Source organism: Girardinichthys multiradiatus, chromosome 5, assembly GCF_021462225.1.
Source record: "Girardinichthys multiradiatus isolate DD_20200921_A chromosome 5, DD_fGirMul_XY1, whole genome shotgun sequence".
NCBI classification, from domain to species: Eukaryota; Metazoa; Chordata; class Actinopteri; order Cyprinodontiformes; family Goodeidae; genus Girardinichthys; species Girardinichthys multiradiatus.
In genome coordinates, this window is record NC_061798.1 from 34,763,685 (window position 1) to 34,789,922 (window position 26,238).

Below are 26,238 nucleotides of genomic sequence, written 5' to 3' on the forward strand. Positions count from 1 at the left end.
ACGGGCACCCGGACTCCCCTCCGTAATATGGAAGTGGTCTGAGAACAACTCTCAGGCTGGCCGGGCGTCCGTGTCCCCTCCTGCGGTCTCCTCTGGCACGTTAGATCCTGTTCGTGACGCTAAAATTGTTGTGGAATTTTCTTATCAAAGTGGGTAGAAGTTGACTCACAAGAAGAGAAAATCCGGACTTTGTCTTTATAAGTTTTATTCAAAGGCATTCAGCGTTTGAATGATTCTGTCACCGAGAAAGTCATTTAGGCACCAGAACATGACAGTGTTATCTCAACTTCAAAGAGTCTGTGTTTTATGACCCCAGACCCTTCTCGGGTTCAGAGGTGACGACAGGGACGTTTTTGTGTCAGTAGGTAACTTTACATCTGAGAGCATAAAAATCACATGTGGCGTTCCCCAAGGGTCCATCTTCGTGCGTTCATCTTTAGTAGAATTGATTACTGCAACGGTGTCTTCACAGGTCTGCCTAAAAAGTCGATCAGACAGCTGCAGTTGATCCAGAACGCTGCTGCCTGCGTCCTCACTAGAACTAAGAAAGTGGAGCACATCACCCCGGTTCTAAAGTCCCTACACTGGCTCCCTGTAGCTCAGAGAATAGACTTTAAAATACTTCTGTTAGTCTATAAATCACTGAATGGCTTAGCACCAAAATACATTACAGACTTGTTGTCAGTGTATCAACCACCCAGACCTCTCAGGTCTTCTGGCTCAAATCTACTCTGCATACGCAGAACCAGAACCGAACATGGAGAAGCAGCTTTTAGTTCTTATGCTCCACTACTCTGGAATAAACTGGAAAACTCTAAAAGTGCAGAAACCCTAAATTGCTTTAAATCAAGATTAAAAACTTAATTGTTTAGAGTGGCCTTTGACTGTGCCATCTAAACATTATTAGTTACGTTTTCAGTCCAATTTTCCTTTCATTTTCTTATCAATCATTCTATTCTCTTTATTTTATTTTAATTTTTTTTTTAATTACCTCTGTTGTTTGATCTTCTGTATCATTGTCATGTTTTTCCTTGTGTACAGCGCCTTGAGTGCCTTGTCGCTGAAAAGCGCTATATAAATAAACTTGACTTGACTTCTCTTCAGGTTGGAGGGGAGTTCCTGCCTCAAGTGGAGGAGTTCAAGTATCTCGGGGTCTTGTTCATGAGTGAGGGAAGAATGGAGCGGGAGAGCGACAGACGGATCGGTGCGGCTGCCACAGTAATGGGGGCACTGTGCCGGTCCGTTGTGGTGAAGAGAGAGCTGAGCCGAAAAGCGAAGCTCTCGATTTACCGGTTGGTCTAAGCAATCAAAAACTTTAAATAATTAAATAAAAAAACAAGAAGGAAGTACTTCCCACTGCCAGGCTTCAAACATGTAAACCATACTGTCACTTTAAAGGACAGTTGTCTGGGTAACATGTTTGAGGATCAATCTAGGTCAGCTCAAATACTTTTTGGTACTCAGTTATGAGTTAAAACAAACTCTTCATCACTTAGTCCAAACAGATAGATTCTAACATCTGCCAATAAGTGAATGTTTTGTCATTTTCTTGACATTTACTTTTTTTTTTTTTTTAAGTAAGTGACACTTGCGATGGAAACATATCGTAGCTCCTGTGAAAACACACACTCTTTTTTAAATCACAAGCTGTGGTGAAAATTTAAGATACTCCAGAATATTCAGTTATATTCATGTATTCATGTATTATTATACAAACATTACATAAAATCCTGCTTCTAAGACATAGCATTTGTGAATATAATGTATACAGTCCTGACATGCAATAAAGAAACAAAACACGTTAAAACATATGAACATATTTATCGATCTCATACAGAATAAAGGAAAAAACAGTATATGCTTCCAGTAGAAATGCTAACACTTAAACAAAACAGTGATAAAAAGCTGTTTTCTAAACAAACCCTTGACAATTTTTGTTTGCAGCAGTTAAATGGTTTTATGTGGGAATGTGAAGGGAAGCTGTAAGCAGTCAATATCTTATCCTTAGGAGACAGCATTCTGAAAATCTTAACCTCAAATAAACACAAATAAGAGTTTTGGAAAGACTTTTTGATGAAAAAAGTAAAAATTGTTTGACTAATCTTTACACTAATTTGGTGTGGCCTCTGACAGTTTCTCAACCAGGTTGAACTTAAGTGTTTCATTTGAAAAATATTGTGGATAAAATATTGTAGATATTTTAAGATGGCAAAAGCCAACTTTGTAACCTCTATTTAACTTGCTATTAGCTTTACGTTACTGTCCAAATGTCTGTGGGTTTACTCTAAGCGAGGAAGTGAGGAGTGTAAATCTGAATATTCTCTTTAAAGATCAGTCATGTATAAGTTCAGGAGGAGATGAAAATGTATGGCTGCACGGTTATAGGTTAAAAGATAACAAAAATCACAAAAGTAGTTGTTTTGCAATTGAGCAGTTAAGATTGCTTTGGAAGCCAGTACTGTTCAAAACATAAACAGTGTCACAGTCTGCAAGTCCTTCAGTTTTATCTTTGTTGATTATTTTGAACTTCTCATAAGGTGGTACGAGCACCTCTTGCTCTTTGTCTCCGAGATCTGGAAATGTTTTCAAATAAGCACCATGACAGACTGTAATATTAAAGCATGTAGTTTTACCAAACCTATAATGTTCTGATGACTTAGAGGTGGAGGTAAACATACCAAACCGAATCTCTTTGTTCGTGTTGACAATGAACTTAACATTGGTTCTGCAAAAAGTTATTTTATAACCTTTGTTCTCATTGAGGATCTGTATAGCCCTGGTCAACCAGAAATGGAAAGAATGGAATGGAAAGGAATTTGCGTACTGTTTTCTTTTGGTCCTGACTGCTTTATTGAATGGCTTATGGAACTCTGCCTTTCCTCCAGCTGTTTAAGTGCAAATTGCTTGCATGTGATTTATTGTTAGATCCCCATCTTCATTCTCTCTTTGTTTTATATTCCTCTTGTGTCCATGCATTTTTAAATAACAGATTTTTTATTTCATTTTTGAAGAAAATTTTGTTGACCTTTGCTTCCATCTCTGTAGCGCAGGTAGAGTACATGTCATCAACAGAATTTTAAGCCATGTTCAGTGGGAAGGGCTGATCATCGTGTGTAATGAAGGGGCCACCAATCTAGAAAGAATGAAGTTTTATTCGCCTTACTTACTTAGTTGAAAATAATGATGTTATGTGCCTCAATATGGAAATCTAAAAAAAAAATTGTATCGCACCATGAAAGTGAAATAATCTGTCATTCATGAATTTGCAAGTAGACAGAACTGTTTTGACGTACAATCTTGCTTCAAGAATAAAACTGCCAGTGGTGGTATAGTAAATATACATATTAATCATACCTATAACTTAAACTAAAGAAATAATTAAAAATTTACACTGTAACACCAAACAAAACAAAGTACCTTCTGTGGATCAGCAGGAAGCATGCAGCAAAGAAGCAAACACAACCAAAAAACTGCATTTTGGTCTTCATCCTTGCAATCCTGCTAAAATATTTTCTGTTTACACAAACAAGAACACAGCATTTATCACTGTAGTGACCCTATGTAAGTAATATCATGATTTAACTCCACACCCGCTCTAGCTGTTGTTATTCTTGAATTTTATAAATAAAATAAAATCTTACAGTTTTCCAAACCAGATGTCGTTTTGAAATATTAAATCACAATTCTCTGGAAGTGTAGACCAGCTGGATCATGATTTGCACAGTGGTTGCTACTTATATACTTTGCTTTCTAATAAAGACCCACACACACACACACTTCCTTGCTTCTGACCGCACACGTTGGAAACCGATAAATCCAATAAGTCAGGTACATGCACAAAAAGGACAGAATGCTAGTTTTATATCACAAACAAATCATTATGCATTTAAGTGACCTGGTGGCTGGTGGTGGCTTATTTTAAAGCCTGGTACACTGAAATACTTATGAGTTGATTGCTCTGAGTCCAAAGATCCACCGTGGGTTTTGATCAATTATTTTGTGAAACTGGTAGTCCTTTTATGCTGTTTCTCAACATTTCTATTTTTGTGTGCTCTATAGGATATTTAAAGGGTCGGGCATTTATTTTATTTATTTTTTCTTAAATTCAAAGTTTTTTTCTGAAAATATGAAGCTTCTTAATTTCCAATCAGTCATTACGTTCGAAAAAGGCCACAACAGGTCAACAAATCTTGGGACATTAAACATAAAATTAGCTGATCAACAAAATCATAACATCTGGAGTTTTCAGGAGCGCAAAAGTCTCAAAGCACTCATGGAGAGGAGGGTGTCTCATCTTCAAAACATGAGTCACTTGAAGCAGCTTTTGCATTAAGTGAAGGAGTTTAATTATGTTGACTCTTTTGTTCACGAATGATCGTAGAATGGAGTAAATGATGAAAAGATCTACTCTTCAACAATAAAGATGCTGTTCCGGTCTTTTGTGGTAAAAAAAAGAGTTTTGATGAAAAGCAATGTTCTCAATTTACTGGTCCTTCTATGCTCTGACATTCACCTTGTTGTCATTAGATATTGTTCATGAAAAAAAGACGAAGATCCCTGAGACCAGTGGCTTCAATAAGCTACCTTCACATAGAAGCACGTCCCACTGGGAGAAGACCCTTGGGCATACCTAGAAAATTTATTTTTTGTCTGGTCTGCAATTGCCTATGGAGTACCTCAAATGAGTGTTGTTTGGAAGAGGGATCTCTAGGTTGTGTCCCAGAACTTACTCCTCAACTAAAGCTGTATACGATGGATGAATCGATAGATGGCATATTTTCACTCATTTTCATGTGCAGGTTATTACTTCAGAATTTTCAAAACAATATTTTTGTTTGTTACGTATCTTAACATAGATGTAATGGTCATTCAGGCATAGAAAGGCAGTAATGCTTGTCATGAAATTGTATATGTGATAAATCTCTCAGATCCCATATAAGGTTTTTGCTGAAAATGTCCCATTTATTAAGGACATAACTTTCAGATACACCGCACCTTTTTTTTTTTACTTTACATTAACCAAATTTACCTTTTTGCAGTGTGGTAGCCAATAGGATTTTACTTTCTTGTGTTTACACCATTTTAGCACATTTGAGCAACACAGAGAAAGTTTAGTTTTGAAGCTTTATCTTGGTGGCTACAGCAAATCCAGTAAGCAACCCAATAATTGTTGTCTGAACACTATTTTAAAGACATTTACAAGTACTAAATTATTTTATTTTTTTTTCATGGTTGTCTACAGCAATCTGATTTAATTTAGTTGGTACAACATCTATAAATATTAACAGTATTTCATTTACAAACTTGCCATTGTTCACATGTTTTGCTAATTCAAACACATTTATTTTCACGTAGTTTATATGTTTGATCTTTGAGATTAATGAGAGGACAAGGAAACAGACTCACTCGGTTAATTTTTGCGTTTAAAATGAAGCTGGAAATTCCACAGACTGACACTCTCACAGTGCAAAATTAAATTAATCACACAGTTAGAAGATATGAATGAAGCAATATATAAGTAAGAGAGTTTAACACTAAAAGGACAAGACTGCCCAAGCTTATTAACAATTGTTACAACAAAGAAATTTATTCTCACAGTTGTTGCTGGAAATAGAAAATTATTTCAGAGTTGAACAAATTACATGAATTATTATCATGTCTATAGCAACTGCCATTCGAATCATATTTTTATTTAGAGTGATCACAGATTCAGTTTTTAACAGCTATAGTTCATTCCACTATTATTGTCGCCACTAGATGGCGGTAGGGTTGGTTAAGGCCTTAAAATAAATTAATTTTGGCTGAAGATATGAGCAGGTTTGGGCGCATAGCTATTTTTAGCCATAAGATTAGGTGGATAGAAGAAATGTGCATGTGTGTCATGTCATATTTTTACCTCAGGGCAGCTCAAAGTCATTAATTACTAATTATAATAATTTTTCCCGTCTCCTAAATTAATGTACTGAAATTAAAGGTTGCATTTATCAACGTTTTTGATTATGTATTACTGCAATGAAGGATGCATTAATTTTAAGGTATTTGAAATTCTTTACCAGGCCTGTCAACACACTTGGAGGGCACTCCAATCTTTCACAATATACCTATTTAAGAATATAGACAATGTCATTCATTTTAGTTTGGAAGTTAACAAACCACTTTTAATTATTTTAAATTCAGTAATGACACATATTATTTAAAGGAAAAAAATAACACATTAAGACTCTTCACCTTTAACCACATCATCTGTAAAGTTTATTGCAATTTTTCTTGAAGAATCTTTTCTCAGTACATTATGAAAGAAGCTTAATTTTTTTATGTAGCAAAGCTTAGCATGGTATATAAAAAGTGGCTGCTAGTGGGGCATCTTCTCAAAACCAATGATTAATTATTCATGAAATCAATACAGCTTAAGCATAACAGCACAATATGTCAGAGCTTTTATTAATGGTTCCGAATTGATCTAGAAAGCAAGCGTTCTATCTTTGGTTCCTATAAAATAAAAGACATAAATATACATTATTACATTAGTATTTATACATGCTATGCATCATTAAACTGTTGCCAGTGCAGGGGTTTGTAATTTTAACAGGATCATGGATTTTTTACTTTTTCATCAAAAGTGCCACTGCCCTTATAAGCCGTCACATATCCACTGGTGTCTGGAATGTCCTCACGTCCACCCTTCCCTTTCCCTTTGCCTGAGTCATCAAACCGCTCCTTGTGAGAGCCGGTGTACTTGGCTGAGTCAGTCAGTCTCTCCACTGCGGCTGCCTTTGCAACTTTCTAAAACCAATAACAGTAGAAAACATGTAAAGCGAAATCTAAAGTAGTAAGCAGGGTAGTAACTTCACAGTTCACTACGTTCAGATACAAAAATAATACACGAAAAACACACTGCCAACCTTGATTGCATTACATTGTTGGAGAAATATGTAATGTACTGAGTTAAATGTGAGACTCAATCCCACCATCTACTGGTATAACATGAGTAGCACAAACAAAAACCAACAGAAATATTTTTTTGGGTCAAACAAAAATATAAATATACTGTTTTAAAACTCAAAAGCCCATACACATTCTTTCATTTTCCTTCTCTGCTCTGTTCTCTCAAACCCCCAGTTGGTTGTGGCAGATGGCCGCTCACACTGAGCCTGGCTCTGCTGGAGGTTTCTTTCTGCTAAAAGGGAATTTTTCCTCTCCACTGTCGCTACATGCTCATCCAGGAGGAGTGACTGCTGTGGGTCACTGACTCGATGCAATCTGCTGGGTTTCCATAGATAGAATGACTTTTTATCTAATTTGAATAAATAACTGAATCTGACTGCTGGTGGTTGGGATTAATTGGAATGTATGTACCTGTCTTGAAATCTGTATGATTTGATTGAATTGACTTAGCCTATTTTAAACCATTCACACAATGCAACAGGAAACAACATTCTCCAACTGTTTTTAAATCCCTCCCTGTTGGATGGAGTAAGGGGGAGTCAGGTTTTGCCTAAACCGGCTCAGTTATGGTTGAGGTGCAAACACACCCTCCATTTCTGCTACCTGTGCGACCCCTTCTCTTTTCCAATGGTTATAATCAGACAGAGAGAGGTATCCCAATCCTTGTGGTTTTTAGTACAACAATGGCCATCAGTGGGCTCTAAATGGACAAACTTTATCAGTTTATTATTTTACTTAGTACCCCTACACATAGCCCATTCTAATATGGTCAAACTCTAACACTCAGTAGTTTCATCTCACCTGCCCAACAACTCCGCACCATTACAAACCCTTTGTGAAGTGCCTTGAGACGACATGTGTTGTGAATTGGCGTTATATAAATACAACTGAATTGAATATAACTGAACTGAACTTAGTCAGTCAGAGTGACTGACTGACTGAATTGAATTGAATTTCATTACATGGGCAAAACAGCTAAATAAAAAGATTCAACAAAAAGAGAATACAAGAAGTGATCAAATGGTTGCTAAAAAATAGTTTTGACGTCTTTAGTTTGAATTTAATGTTCAAATTTTATGTTAAATAAGCACCCCCACACACACACACACACACAAACTGGTTATGAATTTAAAGTAAGAGTACAGTTGTTGTGATTATGACCTAATACTTACAGTGACTCCAGCATTGGCAGGTTCTTTCCCAATAATGAGGCCATAGAGCTGCTGAACAGCCTCCTCTTTGCTCTTGCCTTTAAAACGCTTCGGAGCCAACTCAATCAGGGCCTGGTTGAACTGCTCAAACGTAATGACACGAGCTGACTTTGCCCTATGGAAACAAAGTGTTGCCAGTTATTTTCTAGAGAAAGTGACAAAATTAGACCTGCATAAATATAAATAACATAATCTATAAGGGGATATGTTTTGCTTATATAAAAAGGATAGTTGTTACAATAATTATGATCAAAACATAGCTTTTAATAAAATAAATTAAAATGGTCTATTTTACGTCTTTATGACTGTGTGAAATAGTAATTGCAATACCGAAGATTTATTCAGAAAAATAAACATGAGTATACACCAAATATGAAAGTGACTTTAGTGCCTTTTCTTGTTGGGACATATCACTGACTTATAAATATTTTTGAAAAGATTGCTCCAGGCTTCAGTCTTACTTGACTTTGCTGAAAACAATATCAACATCCGTAGTGGTGACGTTCTTGCCGTCGGTAATGTGACAGTCTTTGCAAATCTTGGCAAAGTTCTTTCCATTCATCTCTTTTCCAGTCGCTTTGGTGTCTCCATGTACTGCAAACTTCTGGAAGGAAGTCTCCACCTCAGCCATAGACACTGTGCCCTCTGCCATTCTAAGACAGGCATATACATTTTTATTACAGAAAAGTGTCCCTTTAAATAATAATTAACTGATTATGCAAAATTCATGTCAGTTATATGATAACATTCTCTGAACACTTTAACAGACAATTAAAGAGTAAAAGCAGCTTTGGAGTACAGAAATAACACAACAATGTTTACCACATGATGGCATTACATGTGAAACAACAAAAAGCTTATGTGAACATTATTCTAGTAAAATGTCTAAAATATGAAAACCATGCATTACATGTGTACAGTTTTTCTCTGTTTTACACACATTTTTCACACTGTACACATTTTACTGTAATTATTTTCCAATGTGGTTTTTGATGGTTGTTTCTCACATATTTCATGTTACCGCACAATATCATTTCCATATGTGAAATGTTTTATCATGTGTTTATGTTAAATATTTTGCTGTAATTAATGTCATTGTGCTTTCTGCTGTCACATGTGAAATCTTTATCCACGTGTTTCACATGTGACAAATTTCCACATGCAAGATAAATACTTTTCACCTGTTCTACATTTTGCTATAATTAATTTCAAATGAGCTTTTAGTTGCCACACCCACACATGTGGAACATTTTTCCATGTGTTAACCCTGACCCTGTCATGTTATTACAAAATATAATTTGAAAACACTTTAATAACATAAATGTATTACATCCCTAAGCATCAGCTTTACTTTTTTTACAGTGGTGCTGAAAATTACCACAAACAATGGTGGATTCAGCATGATAGCAATTAACTAAGTGACTTCTGCTGGAAAGCATCCCTTTTGCACTAAATTACCCAGTAGCAGTATTAAGTTCATGCTATATGTACTGCACAATAAAACACAATTATAGGGTTGCAGTATCCATATGGCAAGCCGCTATTTAAACACACACTAAGTCAGGATTTAGTTCTCAAACCTTTATAAAACTATTATTAGAAATGACATAAAAGCAGGCAGGGAAGGTACCACCCAAATCTTCTAAAATCACGTTTTCCATTTGAAAGATGTATGTTTTTGTACATGTGTTTCACATATCTCCCATGCAATTTCAGCATGAAAGGTCACAAAAAAAATTCCCAAAGTTGCCTTATATTTTTTAAAGATAAATTATAAAATTTCAAGTCTTACTTAAAATTATAAGAACATTGGTGAATAATTAGCTGTTTGCTTGCCAGAAAAATGACAGACATAATGACCACTTTCATTTTCCCTTTCCATTTATGCACACATACACTGATACACAACCCTAACATCGGTCATTATGTCAGTGTTACTGCAGCTGCACTCAAGCCAATTTAATAAAATTAAGTCTGTTTCCAAATGGTTTCTCTGCTTTTCAATCTGGAGATATACAAAACCGTTCAGTGCATTTATTCTTCTTCTCTTTTACAGTTTAGTGTGTGTAAACAATAAAATTGTATAACAGTTGCTGTTAGTATTAACAAATGGACAGTTAATGTAAAGTGTCTCATTAGCCGATAAATATGAATCTACAGTAAAGGACAATTTCATACCTGCAGGACATGCATTGAAATAATATCATACACCTAACCTTATCTTCCTATATCTACAAATATAAACATCATGATAAACACTGCTTAGAAATGTGACATTTTGGTGATATTGCTAAATCTCTTTTAAACTAATAAAAAAGACTAAAAATAAGCATGCACTATTCCTCAGTACTACTCCACAAATTAAGTATACAGTTGTTCTACATACCCTGTAACCACTAGCCTCAAAGCTGGTTTGTAGCATTTAAGATAATTTCCTGACTTTCATTATATTCCTAAAAGGACTTCTGCTATATCGGTGATGCCTGAAACGTGAAGCATAAAACGTACCTGCTGTTGTAAATGCAGTGATGCCACGTAAATATTTAGCTGCTTCACTACTGCCTTTCTCTTTGTCCTCTGGCTCTCCTTCCTGCCACTCCCAGATTTTTCAGAGATGCGACATACAGAGATGCAAGTGGAGAGAGGCTGAGAGGAGTTGAGATGGGAGGAGGGAGAAAGTACAGGCAAGCACATTCAATGACGTCATAGGTGCTCACTCCCTCTAGTGTCCGTTTAGGCTCACTAGCTTCATGCTTCATTGTAAAGACTCACTTTGTCAGAGGGATTTAAAGCATCTCAGACAGGATTTCAAAGTTCAAGCTATATGTAGCTCTAATTTGCCCATGAGAAAATAATACATCTATATAGTCGGAATTTAGAGCTTTATATTAAATTTTAAGGAACCCAAACGTTTGTAAATCATGCAAAAGAAATGCAAAAAGGAATGAACTAGAACTCAAGACATCTTCATCTTGTTAAAACTAGTTCAGAAAAGATAGACTTCATTGATCTTATAATGGAGTTATTAACTTATTACAGCAGCTCTTAGTAACACACAAGTAGGGTGCAGATAATTCAAATGTGCAATCAAAGAACCCTGTAAATGTGCAAAAATAATGTAGGAATAATAGAATAAAATAAAATAACTTATGTTCAGTAAAAAAAAAAAGAAGGTGATTGTGCTAAAGTGACAATGATTGCAGGTATTTACAAATACAGAGGTTATTCCCATAAGTTGTTCTGCCACTCCTCCAGCTTAGTTTATGTATTTGTTACTTCAAGGCCGGACAGTTGTAATTCTTCATGATGAGGAAGTCCACAAATAGCAATTAAAAGCTTTGAACTGATCCAAAATTCTGCAGCAAGAGTTCTGATGAAAATAAAAAAGAGATATCATATTTCTAATATTTTAGCTTCCCTTCATTGGCTCCCCATTAAATCCAGACCACAATTTAAAATTCTCCTTCTCACATGTAAAGCCCTTAATGATCAAGCTCCATCATATATCAGAGATTTGATTGTTGTATATGTTCCCAAAAGCACTTCACACTTAAACTGAAGGTTTATTGGTGGTTCTTAGAATTTCTAAAAGTAGAACTGGAGGCAGATCCTTTAGTTATCAGGCTCTTCTCCTGTGGAACCAGCTACCAGGTTTATTCCCTGAGGCAGACAACCTGTCTGGTTTTAAGACTAGGCTTAAAACTTTTCTTTTTGCTAAATCTTATACTTATAGTGGCTGAGGGCTGAGGTTATCCTGAGCTATCTCTGCAGTTATGCTGCTATAGGCTTAGGCTGGTGGAGATGAAAATGGCCACTTATCCAGCTTCTGCTACATTCTCCTACAACTACAAGTGTGCATTGTTTGCTGTTATTTCAGCTTTTAATTTTGTGTTCTCTCTATGTTTTTTTTTTTATCTTTGTAGGAGCAACAGTACATCTGGCCTGGCTTTCTGTAGCTGTAACACCTTCCCAGAGGAGGGCATCAACTGGGCTCCTGCTGCCAACAATTTCATGTTCTTCTTCTATAGATGATACACTAGCCACTGTATTTCAGTTCTGTTTTCCTTTTTTTTTTTTTTATGCTTGAAAACTGGTTCAGAGCTTATTTGTTAAGCTATGTTTCTCTCCTAGATGAAGCCACTAGAGGAGCTACTAATGCCATTAACTTTTTACTTTTCTTTAACATAAAATGTACTGCCGGATCAGTGCTTCTGAGTTTCTATTTTTGTGTGTTTGCTCTATCTTTTAAAACCCCTAGCTGGTCGTGGCAGATGGCCGCTCACACTGAGCCAGCATCTGTTGGAGATTTCTTCCTGTTAAAGGGGAGTTTTTCTTTTTGCTGTTGCTACCTGCATGCTTAGTATGAGGGATCGCTGCAAAGTCAGCAACACAATGCAAGCAACAGTCGACTGTTGCTACATGTTAATCCAGGAAAAGTAAATGCTGTAGTGAATAAATTAAGAAACTTAACACAAATTAATATATTAATGTGGAAACACCTTTCAAACAAATAAAAATGAAGACAGAAATTTTAACAGGAATGTGGCAAGACTTCAAGAACATAATAAATAACAAGGAAATGATCAAAACACCAACAAAAGAAAACCAAAACACCTATGACTCATGAGACTAATGTTGTCTAGTTTCCATTTGTGATATTTCTGTAATAATATGAGAGTGTGAAAAGTACTCTATTTTTTGTTTGTGGGTGAAAAATCTAAAGAATTGTGATAAATATCATGACATATTTTCACCCTACTGACGGATGAAATCTAGCTTTTTAATATGTGTCGTTATGCAGTTATGCAGGTGTACAGAATGTAGCAAGAATGAGCAAGAATCCTAATTATCAAAATTATACCCAAATACTACACACATCTCTACCACTAAGTTGTTCATAGCAATGAGAGGACACATCACAGATTCTTGTCGAGGCAGAAGAACTTTCATAATTTACATTGGGAAATAAACATGTTAAAAAATAACATACACAAAACAGCTTCTTGGTCTTGGTGTTACGTGGCTATTACTTAGGAATAGAGAGGTATCCTGATTAATAGATAAGTTAGTAAAGCACTCCCTTAGTAACTGAGTGTCATGATCCACAGCTGTTTCTGTTTTTGTTTTCTTCTTATGTTTGTATTTAGATCCATTCTCTTCCCATTAGCCTACCTTTCCTCAGTTTCCTGCTTAGTTTCTCCCTCAGCTGCTCTGCATTCTGTTGATTGTACTCACCTGGTTTTCATGTAGCTAATTACATCTACGCTCTATTTAAGTTCCTGGGTTCTGTTCCATCTTCGCTGGATTATTTTGTTGACTATTGTCCTTTGTGTTTCCTCGTGTCCTGTAACTGTTTCAGTTGCATCATTAAAATACATTCTCATCATGCATCTGACTTGCAATTTGGGTCCACAACAACGTCAAATCACGACAGAGATCCTGCTTTAAAAACACGCTGCTGTCGCTCCTTCTTTTTTATGCTAGTCAGTCTTGACTAAAACAGATTTTCATTAAGCCTTAATATGTCTACAACTTAGCCATGGTAATCATTTTCACTTTAAGTCAAATATCTACTAAATATAGTCAACACTTATGAACCATTGAGACATTGTTTAGATGTATTTTCAAAATTCCAAAATAAACTCGCTAAGTTATTAAATATTCTATTTCCGTTATTTTTCCATCATTTTTAGATGATGTTTGGTTTTGAGATACAAGCCATAAAAACACTTTTTTCTATGAAGGAATATCTGTTATTCTTCTATGTTCCCCCCTCTTTGCCAGTACATTTGCAACACATCTGTCTGCTGTCCCCATCTATTCCTCTTCAACTCTGTTGCTTTCTCTTTTTTTCTCCAGCTGTTGTTTTAACAAGAACTCCCTTGTTTGGGAAAAGATGAGAGAAGCCTTTCATAGAACAAAGAGCATAGATAACAGAAAGCTGGCACTTAATGGGACATTTCAATCAACCTCTTAGCTTATCAAAATGTAGCAAGCAATTCATGAAATTTGCAGCTCTACACTGATCCTAAACAAACAGCTTCAGAATAATGCTATAAATGGAAAGACAAAAAGGTATTTAATGCTAATAGTTCAAAATGATGCAGCAACAATTCATTTCTCATGGGGTAACCCAGTCATAATTTATCTATCTGATCTTATAAAGCAAAAGTTCAGTGAGCGTGAAACATCATTCACACATGTAAATTGGCCACAACAAAGTCTGAAACATAACCGATGTTCTTTGAGATATGTGAAATATGTATTGATATCTTACACTTTTTGTTGCTTAAACATTGTCTTACAAGATATTTTTATTTGAGATTTTGACATTTGTTTAAGAAAAAACATGTTAAACCTCTATAGGTGAATAAGTGGAAAACATTTAGCAAAAGCTTATTATTCATTTCATTATTGCAAGAAAATGTATAATTCAAAGAAAGGACAATAGACAGTAATGTAAAAATGTAAGATGATGTACTTATAGAGCATGTGTGTATGCCTACATTTTGCCACATTGTAGGTACATAGGTAAATTATGTATATAAAGGTAAAGAAGAATTTGATTGATGTAACCAATAAACTACCCTCTGATCTGATGTCATAGGTGTGTACAGCTGCCCTCAGTGCCATGAATCCTTCCTTATTTCACAGTTACAGGCTACATTAGCTGAAAAGCTGGACAGTGAATCCCAGGATATCTCTTGTGAGGTCAATCTTTATGACAAAGCTTACCATATAGTCTTTACACACAATTGTTAGTGTGTCAAAGAAAACATTCAGAGGAGACTCAAATGAAAAATGTATTGTTTTATTTTTATTTTATTTCATTTATTGTCTCTTATGTAATCCAGATTTGTTTCACCTTGTTGTTAGGATCCACATTGGCTCCTGAGAGAACCCACGTCATGTGCTTTGTTCACGACAAACCGATCAGCTTGTTTTGGAATCAGACACCACCATATTCATTTCTCAGTCACATGGAAAGCTCAAGGTTATGAAGGACTTTTGGTTCAAACTATTAGACCCTGCAACGTGCTACCTTTATATCTTCATGAAAAACGGTTTTTGGACAATGAATATCTCATAGACTGACTTCTATGCACAGCACCTTGCAAATTTATTAATAACCCATTAAACTTTTAGACTTTTTGCTATGTTAGAACCACAAAATTCTGTGTATTTTATTGGGATTTCATGTAAAAAAACAGCACAATTTTGTACATCATTTTCGAGTGGAAGGAAAATGATACATGATTTTTGAAAGTCAAAAGTGCGACATGCGTTTGTATTCTGTCCCCTTGTAATAGCCGGTGCAGCCAACTAGTTTCAGAAGTTACCTAATTAAATGTTTTATGTAGAAAATATTTTCCTCTGCTGATTATTTTACCTTACTTTGTGAGTTAAGGTAACATTCATGTTTAAAAGTAAATTCCATGAAAGATGCAATGTCAGGACTTTCAGAAAATGAAAAACACGTTGTGTGGGAAAAGATCCGCTTACTGTTTGTTGGCAAACAAAGCCTTTCCTTTAAATGTCAGCAGAAAATAGCACAGTGTCCTTACAGGACTGGTAGCATCAGTGGCACCTATTTAATTAGTCTTTGTGGACCTTTTTCTGACTGGGAGCATTTGACTGTTTGTTTTAACATACTGACATACAGACTTCGACAACTTGTTGGGATTCGCATATCTTATTTCACAGGATACCTTTGCTAAAGATCATGGCTGATTCAGGTTTCCCATTACCACCAGACTCTTTCTGTCCACTATGTACTGATGGACTAAGGGACCCAGTCACTATTCCCTGTGGTGACACTTACTGCCTGGAGTGTATCAAGATATATTGGGATCAGTTTGACCACATGGGTGTGTACAGCTGCCCTCAGTGCCGTGCAACTTTCACACCACGACCTGTCCTGAGACGTAACGTGCCAGATGTTCAGCATCAGCAGCTTTCAGAGCTAACTCCCTTTCCTTACTTGCACCGTGAATCCTACTGCGACTTTTGCGTTGGCCGCCGCAACAAGGCCGTCAAGTCATGCCTGATGTGCCTTGCATACTACTGTGAAATTCATGTCAGGCCTCATTATGAATCATCCACATTCAAGAGGCACAAGCTTGTGGATGAGACAGGCCACCTGGACAGGAAGATTTGCCCCCACCATGAGAAAGGCCTGGAGCTCTTCTGTCGCTCGGACCAGATGTGCATCTGTGTGCTGTGTACTGTCAGGGAGCACCGCAACCACAACATTAGCTCATCAGAAGAAGAGCGTGTTGAGAAACAAGTGAGTTCTATCCATTTTCAGACAAATCCGTTTCTCATATTGAAAATGACAGCCTACAGATGTTTCCGTTGTTGTTTAAAAAATCTGGTCAAAAAAGGAAAATATTCGGTTAACGCAACCCCTGTTCTAGACTAAATTTCTAAAACTGTCTAAATTTAAATTCTGTTTTAAAAGTAAAAAGTTTTTTAATGTCTAGAAGTGGTTTGAGATTTTTTATTAGACACCTAAATATACACTGTTTTAGCAAATATTGGTTTGAGCAACACAAAACAAATAAAAAACCTTAGCTGACTCGGGACCTCTTGATTGCCAGGCTAACTCTTTACTAACAGGGCAGTTCTCTGCTTTTCATACAATAAAAAAAAGACAAAAGAAACAACACACATTTATGTTTTTACCAAAATACTCAAAATAGGATTACATTTATTTGTAATACAAAATCAAATTAAGCTCTTTTTGTGATTTGGCTTATGCTTTCTTGCATGTTTGCGTAGTCAACAGACTTTTTGTGGAATATCTGAATTTTATATTTTAAATATAGGCTAAGCTTAGACTAAGCAGTTTAGCCTGGTCTAATCTCAGACAAAATGGTCAAAATTCTGCATATAAAGAGACAAATCATTGACTAAAGTCAAACGATGTTTATATATACAGGGGTTGGACAATGAAACTGAAACACCTGGTTTTAGACCACAATAATTTATTAGTATGGTATAGGGCCTCCTTTTGCGGCCAATACAGCGTCAATTTGTCTTGGGAATGACATATACAAGTCCTGCACAGTGGTCAGAGGGATTTTAAGCCATTCTTCTTGCAGGATAGTGGCCAGGTCACTACGTGATACTGGTGGAGGAAAACGTTTCCTGACTCGCTCCTCCAAAACACCCCAAAGTGGCTCAATAATATTTAGATCTGGTGTCTGTGCAGGCAATGGGAGATGTTCAACTTCACTTTCATGTTCATCAAACCAATTTTTCACCAGTCTTGCTGTGTGTATTGGTGCATTGTCATCCTGATACACAGCACCGCCTTTAGGATACAATGTTTGAACCATTGGATGCACATGGTCCTCAAGAATGGTTCGGTAGTCCTTGGCACAAGTATTGGGCCAAGGGAATGCCATGATATGGCAGCCCAAACCATCACTGATCCACCCCCATGCTTCATTCTGGGCATGCAACAGTCTGGGTGGTATGCTTCTTTGGGGCCTCTCCACACCGTAACGCTCCCGGATGTGGGGAAAACAGTAAAGGTGGACTCATCAGAGAACAATACATGTTTCACATTGTCCACAGCCCAAGATTTGCGCTCCTTGCACCATTGAAACCGACGTTTGGCATTGGCATGAGTGACCAAAGGTTTGGCTATAGCAGCCCGGCCGTGTATGTTGACCCTGTGGAGCTCCCGACGGACAGTTCTGGTGGAAACAGGAGAGTTGAGGTGCACATTTAATTCTGCCTTGATTTGGGCAGCCGTGGTTTTCTGTTTTTGGATACAATCCGGGTTAGCACCCGAACATCCCTTTTAGACAGCTTCCTCTTGCGTCCACAGTTAATCCTGTTGGATGTGGTTCGTCCTTCTTGGTGGTATGCTGACATTACCCTGGATACCGTGGCTCTTGATACATCACACAGACCTGCTGTCTTGGTCACAGATGCGCCAGCAAGACGTGCACCAACAATTTGTCCTATTTTGCACTCTGGTATGTCACCCATAATGTGTGCATTTCAATATTTTGAGCAAAACTGTGCTCTTACCCTGCTAATTGAACCTTCACACTCTGCTCTTACTGGTGCAATGTGCAATCAATGAAGACTGGCTACCAGGCTGGTCCAATTTAGCCATGAAACCTCCCACACTAAAATTACAGGTGTTTCAGTTTCATTGTCCAACCCCTGTAGCTTTGCCATTGAAATCAAATCTATTGCTTACTGGTTATGATGAAACCTTCTATGACTGAACATAATTCTACACACATTATATATTTTTGTGAATAAATTGGAGCTGTCTTCTTTTAAAGTGTCTTGGGATTACATTTGTGTGGATTTAATTAAATTGAATTAAATTGAAATGTCCATCCATCCATCCATTCCATCCATCCATTGTCTTCAACTTATCCGGGGTCGGGTCGCAGGGGCAGCACCCTATGCAGAGAGACCCAGACTTCCCTCTCCCCAGCCACTTGGGCCAGCTCGTCCGGGGGAATCCGAAGGCATTCCCAGGCCAGCCGAGAAACATAGTCCCTCCAGCGTGTCCGGTGTCTTCCTCTGGGCCTCCTCCCGGTGGGACGTGCCCGGAATACTTCACCAGGGAGGCGTCCAGGAGGCATCATAACCAGATGCCCAAGCCACCACAACTGGCTCCTCTCGACGTGGAGAGGCAGTGGCTCTACTTTAAATCCGTACTGGATGACCGAGCTTTTGACCCTATCTCGTGGAGGAAACTCATTTCAGCCGCTTGTATCCGTGATCTCGTTTTTTCGGTCATGACCCAAAGCTCATGACCATGGATGAGGGTAGGAACATAGATCGACCGGTAAATTGAGAGCTTCGCTTTTTGACTCAGCTCTCTCTTCACCACAACAGACCGGTACAGCGCCGGCATCACTTCTGATGCAGCACCAATCCATCTATCTATCTCCCGCTCCATTTTTCCCTCATTCGTAAACAAGACCCCAAGATACTTGAATTCCTCCACTTGAGGCAGGAGAAAGCACTCTACCCTTTGCCGGCTCAAGACCATGGCCTCGGAATTGGAGGCAATGATTCTCATCCCCAGCTGCGAACTGCTCCATTGAGAGCTGTAGATCATAAGCTGATGAAGCCAATAGGACCACATCATATCATCCGCAAAAAGCAGAGATGCAATCCTACAGCCACCAAAACATATCCCCTGAACACTTTGGCTCCGCCTAGAAATTCTGTCCATAAAAGTTATGAACAGAATCGGTGACAAAGGGCAACCTTGCTGGAGTCCAACCCTCACCAGAAACGAGTCCAATTTAATGCCGGCAATGCGGACCAAGCTCTGACACCATTCACACAGTGACCTAACAGCCCATATCAGAGGGTCTGGTACCCCATACTCCCAGAGTACCCCCCACATGATTCCCCAAACTAAAGTTGGTTTAGAATTCCGTTTGGGTTTAAACAAAGATGTAAACTCTCGGTGACCATTTTGGGACTTTTTAAGATAAAACCGTAAAGAATATCGACAAAGTTTTGCGTACATTTGTAATGGAAAGACAGCTTGTGTTCTTTATCATTGGTTAAGTGTTTTCTATTGTTGCTCAGCCTTCCCTTTGCATTGCCACTTGGCAATTAAGCTCACTCATCCCACATGTGCCTGCCAATCATCTCAGTATCTCCCATCTGTGTCTCTATGCCTTTTCCTCATTTTTGTTAGTTCTTTGCTTATTTTTATTATTAAAGCATTTATCCTGAATAGGCTCTTTGCACATCAACTTCCGTGTTCAGGGATATGCTGCGGGGTTACTTCCGGTCTATTGAAAATAGCTTTCTATACAAGGTGCTTGCGGGGCTTGCCCAAGCTGATGATTAATGACGTTCACCGCATTTGTAAAAAAAATAACTTTTGTACAATAAAGCTTATGACCAAACATGAACTATACATGAACTGTAAGTAAGTCTCTGTTGCAATTTTGGGTAGCCTTGTTCTTTATTGAGTGAAGTAAACAGAGGTGGGTTGAGGAACCAAAACTGTACTCAAGTAAAAATAATCCTACAAGTACTTTGCTTTTCAAAGTAAATGTAACCATTTACTGCCCACCTCTGTTCACATTTAAGTTAAACTATTAATTTGTGTTGAGTTTAGCTAGTTTGCAGTGTATTAGCTTACTTTGTGTAGAATTGAATGTAATCTTCGAACCCTGCGAATCGTTTTAATCCAAACGTAGATTGAATTTTAAGTTTCTCGAACTCTTTCTTTAAAGCTTCTATTCCTTCTTTTAACTTACAGTTTTCATTTACTGCCATGGCTTCTGCTGCTTTATCTGGCTCAGGTCTCCTCACTCGGTCCCAGACACCCGGTCTTGGAAGCTGTATAGAGTAATCGTTCCATTTAAACAATAACAGGACAGCTCCTTTGTTTACCGTCCTTCTCCCCCCAGCAGTTTTAGGCTGGATTATCTGATCTGGAGTAAGATGCAGACTGCAGACCTTGCTGCGTGGTGTTACGCTGAACCTGTCACGCCGAATACTCATTAACCACCATCTTCTTAATTCAGCATCGTTTGGAAAGGCATGGAAAGTCCATTATATTTTGAAAACACCATGCAATTAGGGACACATGATATTGTTTTACTTGGTTCTGAAACACAAGTTTGTCTTTCTTTGTAGTCATAGTTCCTCAAAAAGGAAGAAAGTAAGGCGGATTTTGCACATGCAGATGTGACATCAGGGTCGTACGTGCAAAGGGCCTTTTCACCTGCTCTGCATTGGAGTAAAATAAAACCCTTCCTCTTTCATTGGCTAGATTATTGAGAAAGATGTTTCAACATTTGTTATGGATTTGAAGAAAAATGCATGGGTCTCTGTTGGGTCAATTGTTGGCCAGTTGTTGGTTCACCGTAATGGGATAATTTAGAAGGCAAAAGACAACCAGAAGGCAAGAAACACCAAGTGGCAAACTATTTAAAGAATTTTGTTCTGCTGCAAGTGCAACAGCAAATCGTATTTTGTAGTTTAAAGAGAAAAACTATTGTTTAAGGTTAAAAGTTTATTGTCTTTAGAGTAATGTGAAATAACTTCTTGGTGTGTATTTTTTCTTTCAGAAAGTTCTGGTGGTCACCCAGTCCAACGTGCAGCACATCATTTCAGAGAGGATGAAAGAGCTGCAGGAGCTCAAGCACAATGTGGACGTTCTAAAAGTAAATCAGACATTATCAAACGACACAAAAACATTCTCTTTCACCGCTGTACACAGGACTTCAAAATATCCTTGTCTTATAAAATAAATTCTCATTTTTCTTTCCAGAACGCTGCCCAGCGCGCACAGACTGAAAGTGATAAAACCTTCCATGAAATGCTGCAGGCAGTCGAGCGCTGGAAGTCTGAAATCAATCAGATGATAATGTCCAACATGCAAGCAATGATGACACAGGCTGAGGGTTACGTTGAGCGCCTTGAGCAGGAGATAATGGAGTTGCAGCGCCGGGATGCAGAGCTACGACAGATTCTTGAAACAGAAGACAACATTCACTTTCTGCAGGTGTCAGAGGATCATACACGTCTGTTTGCTGATATATCTTATATACTAAAGTACTCCTAACAGAAAATAATCAGGTCAGGCCTTCATTTGGACCAAAGTATGAAAGAACCAGATTCAGCCTACTGATGCTCATCAGTCCAAAATTTTATTTACATTTCCACAATAGGTTCATATTTGAAGTGTAGTTATTTAGGGGTTGAAACTGGGTCTTGAAAAATCTAAGTTTTGTTTCAAAGCTCTTGACAAAAGTCTGTCATTACTCTTTCTTATTATACAGACTTTTCCCTCCCTATGTGTTCCCCCGGAGGCCATGGTCCCCAAAGTTCTCATCAATCCTCAGTTCTCCTTTGGAGAGATAAGCAGAACTGCCATAGAGATTAAAGAAAATCTAGATGACATCTGTAAAAAGGAACTGAGTAAGATCTCCAAGACAGGTATGTTTCTGTAGAAAATATTTGTACACTACCAGAACTGAAGTAAACTCGTGCGACAAGCCAAACTAATGTAGACATTCCTTACAGTCAGTGAAACCACCGTGTACATACTTTTGCCCAGAAATGGGGACAAACGTCTGAAAGGTAAGGCATAATAAGGTCAGTTATATTTGGCTATTTACGAACAAAAAATGACAGGCCTTTATATCTAACAAAAGTCTTTTATTATCTTTATAAACAGTACCTTCCGGCGTTGATTTTCAGGAGCCAAAATCCAGAACAGACTTCTTGAGATGTACGTGGGCCTTTATGATTCAGTCAATTTACAGATGATGAAGACTGAAGGGTTAGACATAGACTCAAGTTATACCTCAGTTACAAAAACATAGACTTTCAACATGCTTTAGACTCGTACATGTAATGAGAAGTGAGAGTAAACCAGTAAGTGCAGATCATTTGTCTGAATAATTCATGTATGTTTTGAGGTACTGTAGTGTTTCCAAATAACTGTTTTTATGCTAATATCACATGACAGTACATATGGGTTCTCTAATATTCCATGTCAGTAAAAGAAACATTCCCTGGGCTTTTAATAACTCATGACAACCTGTTCACGTTTGTTGTAACATCATAATGAAGAATGTCTTTCAAACAAAGCTGTGAACTAAATGACTTCAAATTTCATAAATTTGACAAAGAGTTAAGGTGTCACTAAAATGTATTTAACGTTAAAAGTATATTTTTTACCCTATTTCCAGCAGGATTAAAAATATACTTTTCTCATTTTTCAAAAGAATTCACAGCAGGTAGTGACTACATTTTAATTGTTAAATTAAATGTTCTGGAAAGGTTTTGTCTGTCAAATTAGCCTTAAGGATAATAATTTCAATTTAGTGTATAATATTCAACAGTTCTGTGGTTTAGACATTATAAATGTCAAGCATTTGATGTGAGAATGTAAATCCCAGTCAGAGACTTGTGACTTGGATTTTCAATGAAAAACCTAAAATTGTTTGTGGAATTGCCTTTGATTTGAAATGAAAGGGTGAGTTGAGTTTTAGCTTGGACTTACCAATTACAGACTTAGGACTTGTCTTGGACTTGTAAATAATGTGAACATTCAAGGGCCTTTATAGTATTATTGAAAAAAAAGATACTTTTTTTCTTTTAAAGCAGTAAAGTGCACATCTTAATTTAAATTATTTAATGTATTTAGAGTTGTTGCAGATGAATAATAATGTGTGCTGTGGATGTTTTTCTCAGATGCGTGCAAGCTGTCATTTGATCCAAACACCGTCTACAAAGAGCTTGTATTGTCAGATGGAAATCAGAGAGTCACTCGAAAGAAAACAATCCAGTTTTATTCAGACCATCCAGAACGCTTTGATGGCTTTTCCCAGGTGCTGTGCAAGGAGGCTCTGTCTGGTTTCAAGTTCTACTGGGAGGCCGAGTGGAGTGGGGAGTTCTCCATAGGTGTGGCCTACAAGAGCATCAGTCGTAAGGGCAAGAATTCACACAGCCTTCTGGGCTACAACGACAAGTCCTGGAGTCTCCTCTGCTCTGATTCAGGGTACTCAGCCTGGCACAATAAATCAGACCAAGATCTTCCTGATGCTCCCAGGGCAACAAGAATAGGTGTGTACTTGGACTGTGCAGGCAATACTTTGGCCTTCTATTCAATATCGAATACAATGGAGCTCATCCACAGATTCAGAGCTCAGTTCAGTGAGCCTCTGTATGCTGGTTTTGGGGTTGGCTCCTCTGTTACACTCTGCCAGTTGAAGAAGAGCACTATGTCTTCTACCTAAAAGAACACAATTCATGTTCAAGGTATCTATACTTATATTTATGAATATTTGATATTGCTTGAACAGTTGTTTATAATTTGTAAAAGATTATTTATGAAATGCAGAAAATAGATAGAAAACTATTTTTTATCCAATATTTATTAGCTTTTTAAATCAGATGGCATCATCTCTTATTTTAAAATTATGAATTTAGATTGTAAGTTAAATGCACTCTTTTTCCCTCTTTTATATTTCAAACCGATTTTCAAAAAGCATCAACTGATATGTTCAGCTCTTTAAATTGTCCTTGTGAGTGTGTGTGCATGGTTGCATGTGTGTTGCCCTGTGATGGGCTGGAGACCAGTCCAGGGTACAACCCACCTTCTCCCAATGACTGCTGGAAAAAGGCACCCCATAACACCACCATAACAACTGCTGGTTGTGGATAGAAATTAAGCCATAAAACAGATGAGAATGATCAAAAGAAATAATCAGCAGCTCTTCTGAAATATTTATTTTGAACTTGAGATAAAGATTCATTTTATTCAGTCAAAACCAGCAGCTATCCTTTGTCGCTGTCTTTTTTGCTATATTTTTTTAATTTTATTTCCCTGTTCTCATTTTAATAAGTACTTTATCAGCAATATCTCCTATGTGTAGATGATATATGCATAAAAAATTGATTCATTAAATATTATATAAAATTTAAGAATGATGACACATGGCTAAGACGTGATCATCTAAGTACTGTGTGTGTTTAAACTTTACTAAATAAATAGATTTTAAACCAAGATTAAAAAAGAGACTTTTAGCTCTTTTGGGTTTTCAATATTATTTTATGTTATACCACACCAAGCAAGGGTTGTCATTTTGCACCCATATACCCACAGTTTTTTTGTCATTATAGCCTCTTATAGATCACAGGCCACAAAGTAAGTTATTGAACCAGTAGAGGTCAGCAAACATTTATTTATGAATACAGTTACTTTTACTTGTTTTTAACCTTCCAGAACATATTGGAAACACATCTAAATGATTGGCCAAAACTGTGACCTTTATCACAAGTGAGCAAAATCCATCTCTCTGCCAATGTATAAAAATTAGGAACATCTGGATTGCAGAGATGTGTTTGTCATGAGACAAAGTTGTGATACAACACAAAGCAAATCAGTGTCACAGCAAACATGTGTCGCCAGGTATATTATCATTATGTTTAATTCTAAATGAGACTTTAATAAATGAAAATAAACAGCATGTTTACAAAGTTATTTTTTCCACATACTGTCCGATGGCCTGGCTGATTTGTGTTTCTGAACACAGAAAACTGACAAACGCTTCATCGTACCCACTCCATTTAATCAAACCAGCTCTATTCACATTGTAACATTCCTGCAGACTGGATTATAACTGGGACTGAATGGGCGTCTACACAATTGAATTTGTGTGTATGGCATCTATATGAAACTGTCTGGATTCATTTAGGTATATATTTCTGCAAATTAATTAGGCACCTTGGTCTTGGAAAATACCTAAAGATCTTTTATTTTCTTAACTGGTGCTGTATGAATAAATGGAATAAAAAAATAAACCAAACATTCTATTGTCCCTGTCATTATGACATTTTACTATGGAAATACTTTATATTATTGATGGTAAAAGAAATGCATTTCAAATTGTAACTTTGAAGTTTCAGATTTGATTACCTGTAATCCAAAGTTTAAAACAAAACAAAATAAAATAAAAATGTTAGATGATGCAGGGAAATGCATAAATACAGTTTACCCCTAAAAAACACATTTTACAGTGACTCAACAAAACATTAATTTAGCTGTATTTGTATCATTTCTATCATTTCTCCTGACTTTGTCTAAAAAACAAAAATCTATGCTTTGATGATCGTCTCAGACATATATAAAAACATTCTAACATATTCTTCGTTTAGTTCTTGGTGCAGAGGGGTTTCTGACAGTTCACCCATTCCCTAAACAAAATGCCTACAAATACCCCTTGACACTAATCATCTTCAACAGTACCCTTTGAACATTTATTTCAACAAAAAATGTTTAGTATTCTTTTCTTTTACATTAATTTAAAAAGTGAGTTCATTTGTCAGGAAAAATTACTGCTCCTACGAATTGTATATTTTCCTTAATAAATCAAAAGTAATTTCATATGTAGAATTTATGTGGTTGCCATTGCATACAGCAGTTGGAGATTTAGAAATCAACTTTTTCCTTACTCTTCCTTATTACACAATCTTTTGGCTTATTTTTTTCTGTGCAGGTTTTGTGATCCAAAGAAGTTCAAATTCATGTGATGTGTCTAAATTTACACAAATAAAAGGC

At 37.0% G+C, this 26,238-nt stretch overlaps 2 protein-coding genes and 1 pseudogene across 2 annotated transcripts; 1 reads left to right on the forward strand and 2 right to left on the reverse strand.

Annotated features, from left to right (window-relative positions):
- Positions 1-1,678: 1,678 nt before the first annotated feature.
- Positions 1,679-3,255, reverse strand: LOC124867718 (annotated as a pseudogene).
- Positions 3,256-6,223: 2,968 nt separating this feature from the next.
- On the reverse strand, positions 6,224-10,822 carry tppp2 (tubulin polymerization-promoting protein family member 2). Its single transcript, XM_047364499.1, has 4 exons — positions 10,665-10,822; positions 8,618-8,809; positions 8,118-8,271; positions 6,224-6,783 (listed from the first exon to the last, which is right to left on the reverse strand). Exons 2-4 carry the CDS (start codon positions 8,806-8,808, stop codon positions 6,592-6,594), a joined length of 537 nt encoding a protein of 178 aa, XP_047220455.1. The 5' UTR covers position 8,809; positions 10,665-10,822; the 3' UTR covers positions 6,224-6,591.
- A 4,972-nt stretch (positions 10,823-15,794) lies between these two features.
- On the forward strand, positions 15,795-26,120 carry ftr84 (finTRIM family, member 84). The gene is made up of 7 exons (XM_047366358.1): positions 15,795-16,443; positions 21,236-21,331; positions 21,439-21,672; positions 21,950-22,106; positions 22,194-22,250; positions 22,348-22,401; positions 23,370-26,120. Exons 1-7 carry the CDS (start codon positions 15,880-15,882, stop codon positions 23,912-23,914), a joined length of 1,707 nt encoding a protein of 568 aa, XP_047222314.1. The 5' UTR covers positions 15,795-15,879; the 3' UTR covers positions 23,915-26,120.
- The last annotated feature ends 118 nt before the right edge of the window (positions 26,121-26,238 follow it).